Source organism: Pinus tabuliformis, chromosome Q (genome assembly GCF_031772625.1).
Source record: "Pinus tabuliformis cultivar Carrire ecotype Pingquan chromosome Q, CPIR1, whole genome shotgun sequence".
NCBI lineage: Eukaryota > Viridiplantae > Streptophyta > Pinopsida > Pinales > Pinaceae > Pinus > Pinus tabuliformis.
In genome coordinates, this window is record NC_142296.1 from 404,516,291 (window position 1) to 404,533,488 (window position 17,198).

The 17,198-nt window shown below is 41.0% G+C and overlaps 1 protein-coding gene across 1 annotated transcript in view; it reads right to left on the reverse strand.

The window, feature by feature from the left end:
* Positions 1 to 17,198, reverse strand: part of LOC149219889 (glutamate receptor 3.3-like) — a 142,607-nt gene that overhangs the window by 7,647 nt on the left and 117,762 nt on the right. Inside the window, exons 2-3 of the mRNA XM_089386945.1 lie at positions 10,143 to 11,476; positions 9,693 to 9,970 (exon numbers count right to left, since the gene is read on the reverse strand). Coding sequence (XP_089243071.1) covers positions 9,693 to 9,970; positions 10,143 to 11,476 — 1,612 coding nt within the window. The remainder of the gene's footprint in view (positions 1 to 9,692; positions 9,971 to 10,142; positions 11,477 to 17,198) is intronic.

The window sequence follows — 17,198 nt, forward strand, 5'->3', positions numbered from 1 at the left end:
GACATAAAATCAACGTTCTTGAATGGAGTGCTGAAAGAGGAAGTGTATGTTGCGCAACCACCTGGTTATGAGGTAGAATGTAAGGACCTGTGGTCCAAGGCATGACCGCCACGCGACATGTGACTCGTTTAGCAAAGGAAAGAGTTGGAAAACGAAGTGCGAGCAACTTCCACGACCGAAACGCGGGAAGGAATGAGTTAGTAATGCACATTAGAGGAGGGACCAAAGTGTTTATAGCGTGGGGAGCATGGGCTCAACCCACGGGCCGACTTACAGGCTTAATAGGTCGACCTATACTTGTGATCGTTAGAACGAAGGTCGACGGATGTTTGGAGGGCATTTGCGATGGAGTATAGGGCGTGGGTAGGTCGGCTAGGTAGCCAAGACCTCGCCCAACGCACGGTATAAATAAACATAGTGTGGAGCTCATTTGGAGCATCGACTTCGACCTTCGAACAAGAAGTAAGGCGCAGTCACATGGAGATACGAAGTGCGAGTTGAGGTGTAGCCGGATGCGCCCAAGACTTGGGCGAGTTCGCACGAAGATCGGATAGAGGTATCAGGTGGAAGGCGAAGAGCGAGGAGCGCGCGCTGGTCGAAGAAAGGCATGGACGGGTGAAGGCGTGGGCGCCGGTTGAACGATGGTGTGTGGGTGACCGGTGAGGGCATCCGGGTAGGCGTGCATGACGGGCGATCAGTGAAGGCATCCATGCAGACATGCACGACGGGCTACCCGAGTAGGGCGTTCGCTGAACGAACGAACCGAGGTGCTGAACGGGTGACCTGGGTAGGGCACGCCATGCACGAAGGTGAGTTGGTCGACACAGTGAGGTTGTGCGGATAGGCAGCCGGGTGAGGGCGCGCCGTGCACGACGAAACGGTGGAAATGGTGAAGTGTTGAGATTGTGAACGGAGGTGTGACTCATGTAGAGGCGCCTGTGTGTGGCAACTTGGTTACGGCGAGGCGCGCCCAAGTTGGGCAAACAACACAATCGTGCAATGAGGTGAACGAAGGCTTGGTGAGTCGTGCGACAACCGTGCAGAGGCGCCGACGAGTTGGGCAACCGAGTTTGCCAAAGTTGAAAATTGGCTAAGTGTAAATTTGGGGTTTCCCAAGATTTAACTTGTACTTGTAAAAGAATATTATATATATTGATTCAGGCAGACTCATATTGCAGGGAGTTGCCCCTCCCTTTATACTGTTGTGCATTTCTCTTGTATAATGCTGTTTATGTGAATGTTATGGGCTTTCACTTGTATAAAGGAGCATTAGTAATACTTGGTAACAAGAAATAAACTAAGTATCGAATGTTAAGGCGTAGTCCATGAACATTAGTATTGGTGAAAAGAAAGTTTTCGGTGGTGCCGCACCTCGCTATAAGCGGTTGAAAGACTACCGCAGGTGTAGGGGCGTGACAGGTGGTATCAGAGCAAGGTTGCTCGTGACGAAGTGCAGGTGTGGATGCACTTGACAATTGATGACAGTGGAAGCAGGTACTTGCAGGTGAAGGAAGCTGGTTTCACATACAAGTGGAATAAGGGCTGGTTCATGATCGCAGGGAACTTGGTGAAGCTGGTGAATGGTGAAATAGGTTTAGCAGAGGTGAAGCTTAGTGCTTGGACCAAATTGAACGACAAGGCATGGTAGTTTGGAAGAATGCGAAGGGAAGCTCTTGCTTACCTTATACAGGTTGAAGCAGATGAAAGAAGAGAACCCATGGATTTGAAAGGAGCTTGAAGTCTTGGAAAAGAATGTTGAAGACGAACTTCTTCAACTTGGTTGGACAATGGAGCAAGATGAAGTTGCAGATTGTGCTGACAAGGAAGAGGAAGTCGTGATGATTGAGGATGTTGCAGATGTGACAACGATGGAGGATGAACTTGAGATTGATCAAGTTGGACCAGGATCGTGTAGTTTGCAGACATGGATGGATGAGGATACTCATATGGAGGAACCTCATGATGATGATGTAAGTACTATTGATACTTGTGTTTCACTTGAGCATTTGGTAGATGAACCGTATGCAGGGAAGAGCAAAGTCAGTTTGCCGATGCAGGGGAGCATCTTACCATGGATGTCTATGATGAGACCTTGTATGGAGAAGCAAGGATTGTTGATTGTTGCAGGACTTGTTGGGGTTGTTTGTGACCTTATGACAGAAGGTACAAAGGCCCGTGACAAGGGAGGAACATGACGGTCATTGCGGAAGATTGGGTCATGCTTTAGCCACATGGAGAATTGGCTAAGTGTCCGGCATGATTCATGGGCAGATTGGAGGAGGGCACACACTTGAGTTTGATGATGCTTGGGTGGACTTCTCATGGCTGAGACCAAGAAGGAAGTCTTGGTGGAACCTTTAGTGGGGGAGCTATGATGGAAGGGACTCATGATGCGATGATGATATGGTTGGGTGACTGAGTTCATAGACCGAAGATTATAGATTTGGATGGGGATGACTGATTGTTGTGATGGGTCTACTTGGTTGGACTACATGGGCAACTTAGCCATGGACATCAAGTTGGAGACATGGAGCATGGCAGTCTTATGCAGGGACATTATGCAGGAGCACTTGTAGAGGTGTCACTTATGGACATCCAATGAGGAGTGCCAAGGTAGGGATGTTGTGCAGATGGATTTGCTGGTGTGACATGGAGATGTTTTACTTATGAGCCGATGGAGAGGTTGTGCACTTATGTACAACAAGGCCATGGACTTGGATGGATTTGTGAGCAGACTATGGAGCATTCCTACTACATGGAGAGCTGAGGCATCTTGCAGAGACCTTTGGGATGAGACTTGTATGCTTGCTAGAGTGTTGGTTGGAGATGACTCGTGGAGCTCATGATGACATGAGGTTGTGACTTTTGGGGATTCCATATATGGTGGACTTAGAGGATCTGATGCATTAAGGAGCTGAGGTCAGAGACTTTGATGCAGGATGGGGTGCATACTTTCAAGTACATGTATGGGAATGGCTTGAAAGAGTGACTTGATGTGGAGGATCGATATAAGACACTTTGGAGTGATGGAGTTACAATGACGATGATGCCTTGGTGGCAACACTTGGGCATGGGTTACGCTGAGACTTAACCACTTGACACATGGGAGCTGATTGATCTATAATCATGGGCAGCATATGGATAGATGAGACAGGTGTATACTTGTTTCTATGGCAGACTCGAGGGATGGCACATCGCAGATATGATGGAGGTTGCTTCATGGACCTAGATGTGGCACATCGAGAGTTAGAGTTTGAGGAGATGGTCTCTTCATATGGAGGAGATGGATGTTTTGCAGATGGAAGATGTTGTGATGAATGCGGCTGATTTCATGCAGCACATTGGTACCAAACATCATGGACAACATGTTGCAGATGAGATGAGGACTACTTCATGGACTTGAGCATGGCTTACACTTATATGGAGATGGATTCTTGATCGAGTTGAGGATGTGACGGGATGTTCTGAGAAATGACTGATGGTGGCATGAGGATGTGCATTCTCATGGTTTGAGCATGATAGTTGGATTAGCTACCCAACTAGTTCAGACATGGGGGACGTCAGTGTACAAAGATGTGTTAGCATTGTGTTGGAGTATCATGGCAGTAGTTCACACGAGGACGACACATGATGAGGTCGACACGAGATGTTGCAGGAAGCATGTAGCTTAGATGGAAGGGCCAGCCTTCCACAATGGGGAGCAGCATGTGGAGATTGTGACAGGGTGGTTGATGGTCATGGATTGAGATGATTTCCGATGTATGACATACTGATGGGGTGTATACCTTGGTATGGTGATCTTGGTGACAGATGGTTGCCGGGACGAGATATTGTCAAGGACGACAATGATTTCAAGTGGGGGAGGATGTAAGGACCTGCGGTCCAAGGCATGACCGCCACGCGACATGCGACTCGTTTGGCAAAGGAGCAAGTTGGGAAACGAAGTGCGAGCTACTTCCATGACCAAAACGCGCAAAGGAACGAGTTAGTAATGCACATTAGAGGAGGGAGCGAAGTGTTTATAGCGTGGGGAGCATGGGATCAACCCACGGACCGACTTACAAGCTTAACAATCCGACCTATATTTGTGATCGTTATAATGAAGGCCGACGGATGTTTGGAGGGCGTTTGGGATGGAGTATAGGGTATGGGCAAGTCGGCTGGGTAGCTAAGACCTTGCCCAACGCACGGTATAAATAAACATAGCATGGAGCTCATTTGGAGCATCGCACTTCGACCTTCGAACAAGAAGTAAGGCGTAGTCACACGGAGATACGAAGTGCGAGTTGAGGTGTAGCCGAATGCGCCCAAGACTTGGGCAAGGTCGCACGAAGATCGCATAGAGGTATCAGGTGGAAGGCGTAGGGCGAGGAGCGCCCGCTGGTTGAAGAAAGGCATGCACGGGTGAAGGCGTGGGCGTCGGTTGAACGATGGTGGGCGGGTGACCGGTGAGGGCGTCCGGGTAGGCGTGCACGACGGGCGACCGGTGAAGGCGTCCGTGCAGACGTGCACGATGGGCGACCCGAGTAGGGCATCCGCTGAACGAACGAACCGAGGTGCTGAACGGGTGACCCGGGTAGGGCGCGCCGTGCACGAAGGTGAGTTGGTCGACACGGTGAGGTTGTGCGGACGGGCGGCTGGGTGAGGGCGCACCGTGCACGACGAAACGGTGAAGTGTTGAGATTGTGAACAGAGGTGTGACTCGTGCGGAGGTGCCCGTGTGTGGCGACTTGGTTACGGCGAGGCGCGCCCAAGTTGGGCAAACAACACAATCGTGCGACGAGGTGAACAAAGGGTTGGTGAGTCGTGCGGCAACCGTGCGGAGGCGCCGACGAGTTGGGAAACTGAGTTTGCTGAAGTTGAAAATTGACTAAGTGTAAATTTGGGGTTTCCCAAGATTTAACTTGTACTTGTAAAAGAAGATTATATATATTGATTCGGGCAGACTCATATTGCAGGGAGTTGTGCCTCCCTTTATACTGTTTTGCATTTCTCTTGTATAATGTTGTTTATGTGAATGTTATGGGCTTTCACTTGTATAAAGGAACATTAATAATACTTGGTAACAAGAAATAAACTAAGTATCGAATGTTAAGGCGTAGTCCATGAACATTAGTATTGGTGAAAAGAAAGTGTTCGGTGGTGCCGCACCTCGCTATAAGCTGTTGAAAGACTACTGCAGGTGTAGGGGCGTGACATAGAAGGCCAAGAAGACAAAGTGTATCAGTTGAGGAAAGCTCTTTATGGGCTGAAGCAAGCACTGCGTGCATGGTATAACATGATAGATGCTTACTTGTTGGACAATGGTTTCGACAAATGTGACGGTGAGCCTACTCTCTACATCAAAGAGAGTGATGGTAAGATTCTTATTGTTGTCTTATATGTAGATGATTTGATTTTTATAGGCAGTGATGATTTCCTCATCGCTGATTTCAAAGAAGTCATGAAAAGTGAATTTGAAATGACTGACTTGGGGTTGTTAAGATATTTTTTGGGCATAGAAGTGAAGCAAACAGAAAATGACATTTTTATTTCTCAAGCAAAGTATGTGGTAGACATTTTGAAGAGGTTTAAAATGCAGAACAGCAAGCCCACACCAACTCCAACTGTCATGGGGTTGAAGTTGAGCAAAGAAGATTGCAACAACAATGTCAATCCGACATTATACAAAAGCATGATAGGCAGCTTGATGTATTTGACCGCCACTAGGCCGAATATAATGTATGCAGTAAGTTTGGTGTCAAGGTTCATGGAGACACCTAAGGAAACACATTGGCAAGCAGCGAAAAGGATTCTAAGGTATGTCAATGGGACAAAACAATATGGTATTTTGTACACCGCAACAAGTGATTTTAGATTGGTTGGTTACACTGATAGTGATTGGTCAGGAAGTGTCGATGACAGAAAAAGCACGTCAGGATATGTTTTTCATTTGGGTTCTGGAGCTATTTCATGGGCCTCTAAGAAGCAGCCAATAGTGTCACTGTCAACAACAGAAGTTGAATATGTCATTGCAACAGCAGCAACGTGTCAAGCAGTTTGGATGAGAAGGATGTTGAGGGATCTTCGCCACGACCAAGAGGGAACGACAACTATTTTTTGTGACAACACTTCTGCAATTGCATTGTCAAAGAATTTTGTCTTTCACAAGAGGACCAAGCACATTGATGTTAAATATCATTTTATTAGAGTTAATTAACAATGGTGAAATTGTGTTGCAGCATTGCAAGTCAGAGGAACAATTTGCGGATATTTTCACAAAGTCATTGGCACGTGAAAATTTTGTTTATCTCAGACACTATTTGGGAATTGTCAATGGTGGCAATTGTGATTAAGGGGGACTGTTGGAAAATTAATCCCAACCACCGTGTTAAACACACTGACAACAACCATACTTGTCAGATGAATTTTGTAGGTTGCGGATCTGTTTGCAGGCTGAAGGATAGAAGGTTTGAGCAGGAGTACGAGTTCTCCATTTTGCAACACATCATACCATTCCATAACACACATCAAAAATTTAAGAATGAATTTGAATTTAACATAGGGTTGGTAGTTAAGTAGGTCAAATATTTATTCCGCCAATGAAATATGTACTCCGCAACATAGATATTAACATTCGCCCATCCTGTGTCTTAATGATTTGCTTTGTCATGTATTAATGTCAAAAATGTATGTTTGGATAAATATGGATGTAAAAGTCATTTGCAAGGTTGATCAAGAAAGAGAGGATGAAAGTATTTGAGGTAGTGAAGAGAAAATCATGGAGCGCGTGAAAACAATTTTTACGGAGTTTTACATACAGTTACTCTGCAACCCCAGTGAAGCGTAAATCTTAGTAAGATTTTTTTGTGTTTTTACTTGGAGCAGCAGCCTCCAATTTATCATGCGAATGTATTTACATATGCTTAATAATATAATCCAAATTTTGGTTTGTTGCGATATGGCCTTAAACCTTCATGAGTAGATTTACCGCAACCACATTGTTTTACTTTGTTTTGTGGTGATTCTTTTTGTGTTTTATTTAGCATCTTTCCAGTTGCCATTTGCTTAACGCAACTGGAGATTTGACTTGCTGCAACTGTTTTTGAATCAAACTCCTCTCCTCTGCCCCTTGTAAAAATTTCTAATAGATTGAAGATTCTGGGGAGACGTTGAAGCTATGCTGCGAGTGATAAATCATTTGTGCCATTGTTGGAGACGTCAAAGTGTAGCTGATTTCTACCAGTGATTTAGTTGAGTTGTTGTTGTGCAAAAGAAGCAGTCCTTAGGTGAAAAAGTTCGTAGAAGTAGGACTTGTGTAGACGAAATTCATTAATCATGCAGAGACTGATTCAAAATCATGTTGGATTTGATAGACCTCATTGTAACTGTTATGTCTGCCATTAAAGAGGGTTTCAATCTTAATTCTATCCATTTGATATTTGGAGAGTTAGAATACTTTGTGCGGCAAGTTGTAGTTTATGGTATTGGTGTATGTGCTGAATTTGGTGGATCTAAATTCAAAACTCTTGTTGATGAGGCACTTTCAAGGCTGAATTTTGTCATAGTTCAACCAAATGCACTGGAATATGATAATGTTATGGCAACTGATAATGCAATTTCTGAATTAGGAAAAATCTTCCAATTTCATTGTGACAACATAGATGCACCACATGTGGTTCCATCTTGGCTAAGTTGCTTGCCCATAAAAGAGGTTTTATGTGCTGGAAAATACCGTCTTGGCAACGGTTTTATCTTAGCAGTAGAGTTGAAGAGCGTGCTCATCGGGCTTGGATTAACCAACGAGGAAGATGTTGAGTAGATGATTTGTATTGTGGAGCCAACATTGAGCGCTGGGAGCCAAGATTCATGTGGAAGAGTTGTCAAGTGGTTTGGTCTCGTTTTTCATCTTAAAGCAACGATTGTAGGAATTGATGTGTGAGGGGACGCAATGTGTGTAGAGGTAAGCCAGGGCACCATGGTCGTGCGTGTTATGCAGATGGCGAGAATGGAAATGAAGCGAGAAATAGGAATCTGTGAGTAGGAGCCCTCGTGGGCTGTCAAGGAAATGCGTTCCAAAGGTGTGAGGAAAAGGTCGTGGGGATGATTCGCGGCCAATATCAAAGAGATTTGGATAGTGTCTTGCTCATGCAACTAGAGGTTTACCACCCCCTTCTTTCTCTTCAGGTCAACCTGAGAGAATTGGAGTTTGGGAAGGTAAACACATTGAGCCTGATCAACTCAATGCAAAAGTGCAATTGGTTAGAATTACAGGCTTAAAGACTCTAATGAAAAACAAATTAATAGTGGTGTTTATAAATTTTTGGAATAGAAATATTTACATTGAGCTTAGCTAATTTAATGGAGTGGTTATGTTAGAATTAGTTACTTTAACAAATCTCACATGTGAATCTAAGGAAACAATTAAAAATGAAAGAGGAGACCAAAAACACTTTGTGGTGGATAATAAGTTTGAAGTGCAACCAATAATGGCTTTTGTGCAAAAATTAGGTGATGATGGACAACAAAGTAAAAGTTTGTGCGAGTTTGTGGGATAGACTCCCTAGCATGTTGTATTATGAGTCACCCATCTTCGCTGTAAGTCTATGGTGTTTTGTAGTGGTTTTTGTAAAGTATGTGCCTAGTAACTCCAAGAGTTGGAGTGTGTAATGTAAACTTGATGAGACATGTGTACCCCCATGAAGTTCGTGGTAATCTTAAAACCACTTTGGAAGTGCAGGTTTTTGGTAAGCTAAAAAACACTTGTGAGAGTGTATGCAAGTGCAGGTTTGTGGTAAGCTAAAAACCACTAAAAACCACGTGTGAGAGTGAAATGGACAAGGATTCCTGTAGGCATGGTTTAGGGTCAGCTGACAAAACCCTAGGCATTGTTTAAGGTAAGCCGATAAAACCACAACATGGTATGTGTAATATGAGAAAACCCATGATGACGATGATGGAGGGGGATTTGCAGGTACAAGTACAAGTATGCATATAATGGTTGACTGAATCATGTACACAAAGGACATCCTAGTAGGCTAACGGTTGCAGTGGTTGCTACCCATGCATTCTGGTAGATGGTTGTTCCTTTATATGGACATCCACATATTCTTTTTTTATCATGTTTGTAAACATCATATCACAGTTAGACTTTGTTGATTGATATCGATACAAATAATCATTAAGGGGTTGACTTGAAAATATAATTCCTACTTGTCTCAGTTGTGATTCTTTCTATGTAAAAGAATCATTTCCTATTCCTTAGGAGTTGTTTAGATCTAGATGTTTCCTAGATTGGTGTGTGGTTGAGATATTCCCTCAACCAAATGATTGTGTGTCCAAGATAATCTATCTATCTTCAGACAACACTACATATATTTATATGTAACATTATTTAATTAATGTAATATGTGATCAGTTTTTCAAATCTTTAAATTTTGAATCTTAAATCTTTGATGCATAGCACTTAATTTTCAGGGCACCTGCCAATTAAGTTACCGGGCCTGAGATCGACATAACAAGACACTTCAAAGCTTGGTGTCAACTCTTTTTTAACCGAAAATTAAAACCGATTAAATGTCAAAAGTTATATATGCTGTTCAATCTTATTATAGATTGATCAATCTGGAATCACTCCAAAGGCATGAAAATAAATCAAAGTTAAACGCAAGAAAATAAATCAAAGTTAAACACATCCAACACTTTGTACATACCAGAGAACATTACTAACTTGCTTCTTTGGAGGCCCCCGAAATTCAGGGTTTATTCTATGCTCCAGAAGCCACACAACAGCTCCTATGATGAGAAAAAGGGCACCAGTCGTACCCCACATCTCTGCCGAAAATGGATGCAGGAAAGCCCATGGATCGGAACCTATCTCTTTTACAGGAACCACCACAACCAGGCCAGTTGCTACATAAGGCTGTGTGAAGTCCACAATGTTCGACCGATTTTTCACAATCGAAATATCTCCTACGACTGCATCAAAATTCTGCAGGAGTTCAACTGTAATTAGTTGCGCTGAAGCAGTTTTCAAATACTTATTTTCAGACTATATGATAAATTCTCCAAGGCTGTTAGATTACTCCTAGGGTAGACTCATTTTCACATCAACAAGTGGGCTACCAACCAACGTACGACTCATTGAAGTTTAACATACCAACCTGTAAAGCAACCTGCTTCACCAGATCATCATAATTGGGAGTAGAATTCCCTGTTCCATACGATTTAAATGTGTAGTGGACAGTGTAAGAAAGCAATTTCACTGCAGAAACAAACACATCAATACAATATCCTTTTACTACGCTGCTACCTTTGGTTGTTGTCACATTTACAAATTCTTTGAACCCTGCCTTTCTAGGCACACCAATTACAAGTTGCTTGCCACTCACCCAACCCCGTGGCACTGTTTCACTTTCACCAGGCCATATGACACCAGAAAGTTTCGTCTTTGTATGAGATTGATTATCACTGTTGGCTGTAATTTCCGGAGAGGTAACTGATAAGCCCATTCGCTGTGACCAGTAAGCAATTCTGGGGAAGCCTCTACCAACTATATTGATAATCTCAAAAGTAGAACCCATCAAGTCCCTGTTTTCGTCTAACTCTACAGGACCTGCGGTGCCCTCAAAATACGTTTTTAGTATTATATTTCGTAACTGCGCTCCTCCTTCAAAGACCTTCAGTTCTGCTAGTTCTGAATCGCCTCCACCAGCACTTGACGGCATAGATCGTTCTGCAAAAGAGATCTTTCCTCCTTGGTTCAAGAAGGCATTGATGGAATTGGCAATCATCATTATACTGTCATAGGCATACAGTCCAAACGCACTCAAGGACACATTAACCAGGTTAGCTGTTTGTAATTTTCTCCACTTTTGTCTTAACACAGCCTGACGTCCTGAATTTGGAGTATGTGGACGCAAGCTAATTAATCCTTGAAGTGAGTTCATGCTGTCCACTTCCAGAGGTCCAGAATCCAAAACAGAAGTTAACCAATCTGTTGCTATCCAAACATAGCCGGTGCTCAACATTCCAATGTCCTTGGCTTCAGCAAAAAAATTAAGACCAGCATTTGAATACATATGTACTACAAAAACTCGTGTATCCAGTAAAGCCAACTTTGCCAAAACATCACTCATCTCGCTTCGGTTAACTCCAGGAATCATTGCAACCTTCATGGTAATCTCAGCACCCACACTTACCAGAGCATCCCCTAATGCAGTAATTCCATTTCTTCCATAGTCATCATCTGTGTACACGGCAACAACTTCTCTCCAACCATAAGCATCCACAAAAGCTGCAATTGCTTCCATCTGAAAGACATCGCTATTGGTCATACGGATAAAATAAGGATATTCGTGTGATGTGAGAGTTGGATCAGTTGCAAGGGACAGAAGCGGTGTTTGAATTCCATTTGCAAGATGAGATACAACATGAGCAAGGTCAGAGAATTGAGGGCCAGCTACTGCTACCACGCCCGTTTTCAATAATTCCAAAGCTGCATCATTGCACGAACAACATCAGAAATTATAATATTGCGTTTCATAATTCCTTACTGTACATTAAATCCTCTTTGAAAGGTTTAAATTGGTGCACTCTTTAACAGCAGAGACGGAATAAACAAACGTCACTTGGAGTAACATGTTGCATTTTATATAAAAGTTAGTATCTGCCTGGAGGGTTCAAAATTGAACACTTCACAGCTCTTCAAAGGGGCCACCGGGCTTCAAGATTGAACACTTCACAACCCTTCAAAGGGGTCTGGCACGTTCCATAAGTGTTAAGCGAAAATCAAGCGTCAAAAAAATGTTAATTTCTAATTCTACTTGTTTTTAAAAAAAATCACATAATATAACAAAATGTCTGGTAAACGGTTGCTGAATAAATTGCCTGGCAATCTGCGTTAACAAAGGAACTGCATTAATTTGCATTATCGTTGTTTGGGTTGTGTCACTACTTGTAATTTAATGAAGGTTTGAATGCTCAATGGATTTCACGATCCTGGGATAATTTTTCTCTAGACGTACAGTGAAAGTACTTTCTGCAGCATTTGAAGCCACAACGGCCAGCTTTTGAATTGGATTCCAAATTTCCAATATGTCGGAACCTTAAATGTTTTCTGGGGAACCTCAAATGCTTTCCGGGCATTTTTATCCGATACTCTGAATTCAGATCACATGTCTTGAGCCATTCCTATATATTCCTGGAACCCATTTTCTGTATATTCTGTACAAAATGGCCAATGATTTTCTCTATGGAGTGGGAATCTCATGGGAAAGCACACAGGTATACCAGGGCCAAGTAACGCTCTATGTTGTTGTTGCGTGCATGGTTGCTGCTATGGGGGACTCGATTTTAGGCTATGATATCTAGGTTTAGCTGTAGTTCATGCAATTTTGATGACAGTTGGAGGTCAGCACACCTCCAACTCTCAACCAGTAGCATTATTTTTTGTGCAAAGTTTGAGAAGATCATATTACAAGGTAATTGATTTATTTTGGGTATATAAAACTCATATTAATAGAACTTGAATCATTAATGCAACCGTGATTTGACCATGACAATTGCTAGTTTTGACTTCTCTCGGGGAAATGGTGAATATGAAACACTTAAAAATATCAAAATGGTGGTTAAGAATATTAAGAAGCTTTGTGTTGTAAGTTTGATTTTCCATTCTATCATGATTCCATTATCTTTTAAATCTGGATGAATATTAATATTGTCATAAATATGAAACTCGGAAGAATCAACAACAAAAAAACAAGTTGATTTTGTGAAATTATTAAATCACTATGGCTTGATAGAATTCCAATTTAGGCCAGTGATAAAAATTATACTCTTTTCATTTCAAAAATTGGTATTGTTTAATTGGTAGTATTCAATATAAGTTAAGTGCAAAGATAATAGTTGATGTTCATTGGACTTGTGAATGCAAAGTTTGTTTCAGTCAGGATAATAACTATTTGAGCAGAGTTGAACACATGGGACTCTTTCTATGTATAAACATTGGTATCTACTATCACACATGTATATGCATTTCATTGTACATATTCAGTTTTAGTATATGAATTTATATGCATAAATTCATATTGTTTAATTTTAGGTGTACATAAATATTTTTCTGGTTTAATCATAATATGATTTTTAGCATGCCTACTTGTTTCCAACCTGCATGCAAAGATTTTGATCACATAGTCTATATCAAGGGGAGTTTCTTATGCAGAAATTCCAAGAGGGGGAACTTCTTAATGCACGTTTTAGCTATGCTTTAAGATACTCAGGTTTTAGCTATGCTTTAAGATACAAACAAACAAAAAACTGTATATTACAATATTTTTTTCTTTACATTTTATAAAATCTTTTTAGTTAAAGAGCCAGGGTATGAGGGGTGTATTTATGATGTCAAAGTTGCACAGGAGGGTTTGAACATGGGTCATGCATTAAGACAAGTCTGACCACTTTGTTGTTTGTTGGTAAGCAACAATTGGAATAAATTTGATTGAAAATGAAATGTAGAAATAATACATTGTTGTCATTTAAAATGTGATTTTTTTTAAGCTTTTCATTATGGAAAGGCTGCCTTTCTTTAACATCCACAATTAGTGTTGCGTAAATATTTTGAAACTTAAATACTATTTCATTATTGTGCTAAGACAGTTAGTGTTGTGTAAATATTTTGAAACTTAAATATTATTTCATTATTGTGCTGAGATGTTCATTCTACATAAATACATAGAGATGTGTATTTAAAAATAAAAATAAAAATTTTATTAATAAAAAACAATATTAGTTATAATGAAAAAAATAAAACACACACACACACACACACATATATATATTTAATTAAAAGTATTATAAAACATCAATATTCTCATTTTAATTATGATGTTTTTGTCTATTGTTATATTTTATCATCACTCTAAAAATTAATATCAGTTATAATGAAAAAAATAGCACAAACATGCACACACACATATATTGATAGTTTTAATTAAAAATATTATAAAACATCAATAATCGCATTTTAATTATGATCTTTTTGTCTATTGTTATATTTTATTCTATTATTATAAATAGAATATTTCAATATCCATGTGAAGTAAGTAAGATAATTTTATATGAACTTTATAGAGCCACCAAAGGCTCTTATCTACAAGATTCCCCTTCACCCTATAAGGTTTGGAGGGTTTATAGATCCAAATCATTCCATTTTTTTCAACCATATGGGGTCTATAAGGTGATAAAATTTCTCAATATGATTTTCCAAGCGCCATGACCCTTCGTGACTCTAATAATCAATTTGGCATGTAAGGTTGAAGCTTGAGTTCTAATGGTGAGGATTCACATTCCTCATTTATCTATGGTGTACAACACAAACTCTAGTTGAATCTAGGGAATCATTTATCTTAGGTAGAGTTATCCCAAAAACTATTTCTAAAGAGATCTTCTAGTCAAATATAGGTCTTGAATGAAGTAACCTATTAGTAGTACACATGGCTCGATCCTAAAACTTTAGTGCATACTTGGAATTCAATAGAAAGGGATACAAACTTCATAATCCATCTGTTAATCTTCTTGATGCTCTTTGTAATATTGCATCCAAAAGTTCTTAGGGGGAGGCATGAAAGAAAAACATAATTTTTAGTAACTTGAATACTTCGGAAGTTGTATTTATGCCCATCCTTGCCCCCATCAACCTATCTATCACTTCCTTTTGGCTAAGGTAGAGGCACTGAATCTTAGCCATTTTCAACTAGACCTTGATGCCTCACAAAATATTCACAAACAACCCACAGTGTTATATATATATAATCATCAAGAAACCATTAACCAATTGTCCACCATTATGACTAAGAAGAGGAATTATTTGGATTAGGACAATGATATGAAAATGGAATGTACTTGTTTAAGGGTGCAAGGTATCCATTTCCAATAATTTCAACTGTGAGCTATACACTCCAAATGACCTCTAAAAATGTGTAAACCTCTTATTTCTTATACAGAGATAGACTGTAGGGGCATTCACTGGACATGTCACCTCTAAAGAGAGGATGAGTTCCAGAGGCTACCTGGCCCTCTACAGGCTCTGCCTAAAGAAATAAACAAGTAAACACTTAGAAGTCTTTGACATACACATACTTGAAGTTTAAGGTCTTGCGGAATGAGACAAGAAACTTTCTGTAGCTGAACATGAAATTATGTGTGTATGCAAGTTATATTTATTTGCTGTTTAATACATTATATCAGTTTTGTTTAGCATACCATCTTCAGCAAATAAAGACATCAAAATGATAAAGCAGTTCACCCCCTCCTGGGCTACATCTGCTGGACCAATCCTCTCCAACTAGGCTTGTCCTCTTGTATTAAAATTGCTACAAAGGCTAATACAAGAATATGGGTGTCTCAAAGGACAGATCTGACTGCAAATACATAATCAGAAGATAGGAATTAGCTAAACATGCTCTTTCCCAAACACTAAACAGTGTAATTTGTACCTTATACAGTACTTTCCTCAATTGGCCCTGATGGCCCTTTAAGCTTGCATGGAGAATTTTGAGGTGAAGATGACCTCAATTGGTTCTAAAACCTCTGCCATTAGACTCAAAAGGTCGAAAATAGCATACATAGGCTTTTGAATCACCAAAAACGGATGAACATAGCCCCCAAACAGCTCATGCACTGAAATGGCCCTAGTGGCCCTGAAAGCTTCCCTGAAGCTAAACAGTGAGAAGAATGCCTCAAAAGGAAAAACGAGCTACAGAAATAGATTCAAAAGGCTGGAAAACTTTAGGAATGACCTTCGTTCCACATTCACTCGCTGCACAATTCCCAATGCAACTCCCAAACTGATTTGGCCCTGGTGGCTCCTGGAACTTCCACGAAGAAAAAACACCTGAAAATGACCTCAGATGGATGTGAAACCTGTGCCAATGGCTTCAGAAGGTCGAAGAGACCCAAAATAAAAAAAAAATTCGTCCAAAACGGACTTTCCTAGCCAAAGTTATGGCCATTTACTCCCAACTGCCCGCTGCCCCTACAAAAACTCCAGCTAACTTTAGTTAACTCCAGTTAGCTCCGCCAATTATGGCGGGTCCGCCAAAAAATCCGCCAGTCTAACTGCTGCTTAACTGCCCACAAATTCCGCATGTGACCACGTTGCAGTTATCCTTGGATTGCGCGCTGTGGTTAGGGTTTAGCCCAAGGTTCTGGGCACCCGGTCATATGGTGTGCGGGCGCTGGCGCTTAGGGGCTGGCCCCCTTCATTTTCCCGCCCAAAGTAATTTTAAAAGTTAAAAATCGTTTCTGCCCCATAGCACTCAAGTTCTGCGCCCGTGGTGTGTTGGTAAGGCATGGCGTTTGTTCCCAATAGGTCGTGGGTTCAAACCATGGAAGTTGCAAAATTTTTAAATGCATATGTGCCCACATCTTTGATGACGTCACCCAAGGCCACTTGGTAGCTTCCGAGCCTGCCACGTGGCAGCTTTTGATTCGGTGCTAAAAAGGAATATTCCGTGGAATATTCTTTTTTTAAATTTTTATTTTATTTTATTTTTTTTTTTTTTTTTTTAACTCAAAAATTAAGGGTTATTGGACGATTTTGTTTTTGGCATAACTTTCTCATACGGAGACCGTTTTTCGAACCGTTTGCGGCGCCGGAATCATGAAGACGAGCTCTATCCGGTCGTTTAGGTTCCAATCAGTTCTAAGCACTTTCATTTTGACCATTTTACAACACTTGGTCCTGAGCTCCTGATCACACCTCCCAAATGAGAAGGCTTTTGGTCCCCAAAAGCTCACTGAATCTTTGAACTGAACTATACAGCACTTGAGGAATAGAAATATCCTCTCCCTTTCAGCCAAAAGAGCATACTGATGCCAAAATGTCTTGCCTTGCCAACTGTCGTCATGGCAACTTTTCGCTGCATAAGCCAAACTCTTGTCGAATCCCGACCAAGCTTGTTCGCCAGACAAGCTGAAAGTTTACAGAAACCAGCAATGAAACTTTCTGATGTATGAGCTGAAATATTCTCCTGAATATCTGGGCTTGCCAGCTGTCACGATGTCCATCCATGGCACCTCTGCTCCAGAAGAAGAACTGCCTCCCAAATGAGAAGGCTCTTACAAAGATGAAATACTTCATCATCTCTCCTCTTTACAATCTTGGAGATCAAATTAACTTTTTCCAAGTCAAGATTACATTACATGCATTGTTAAAAACA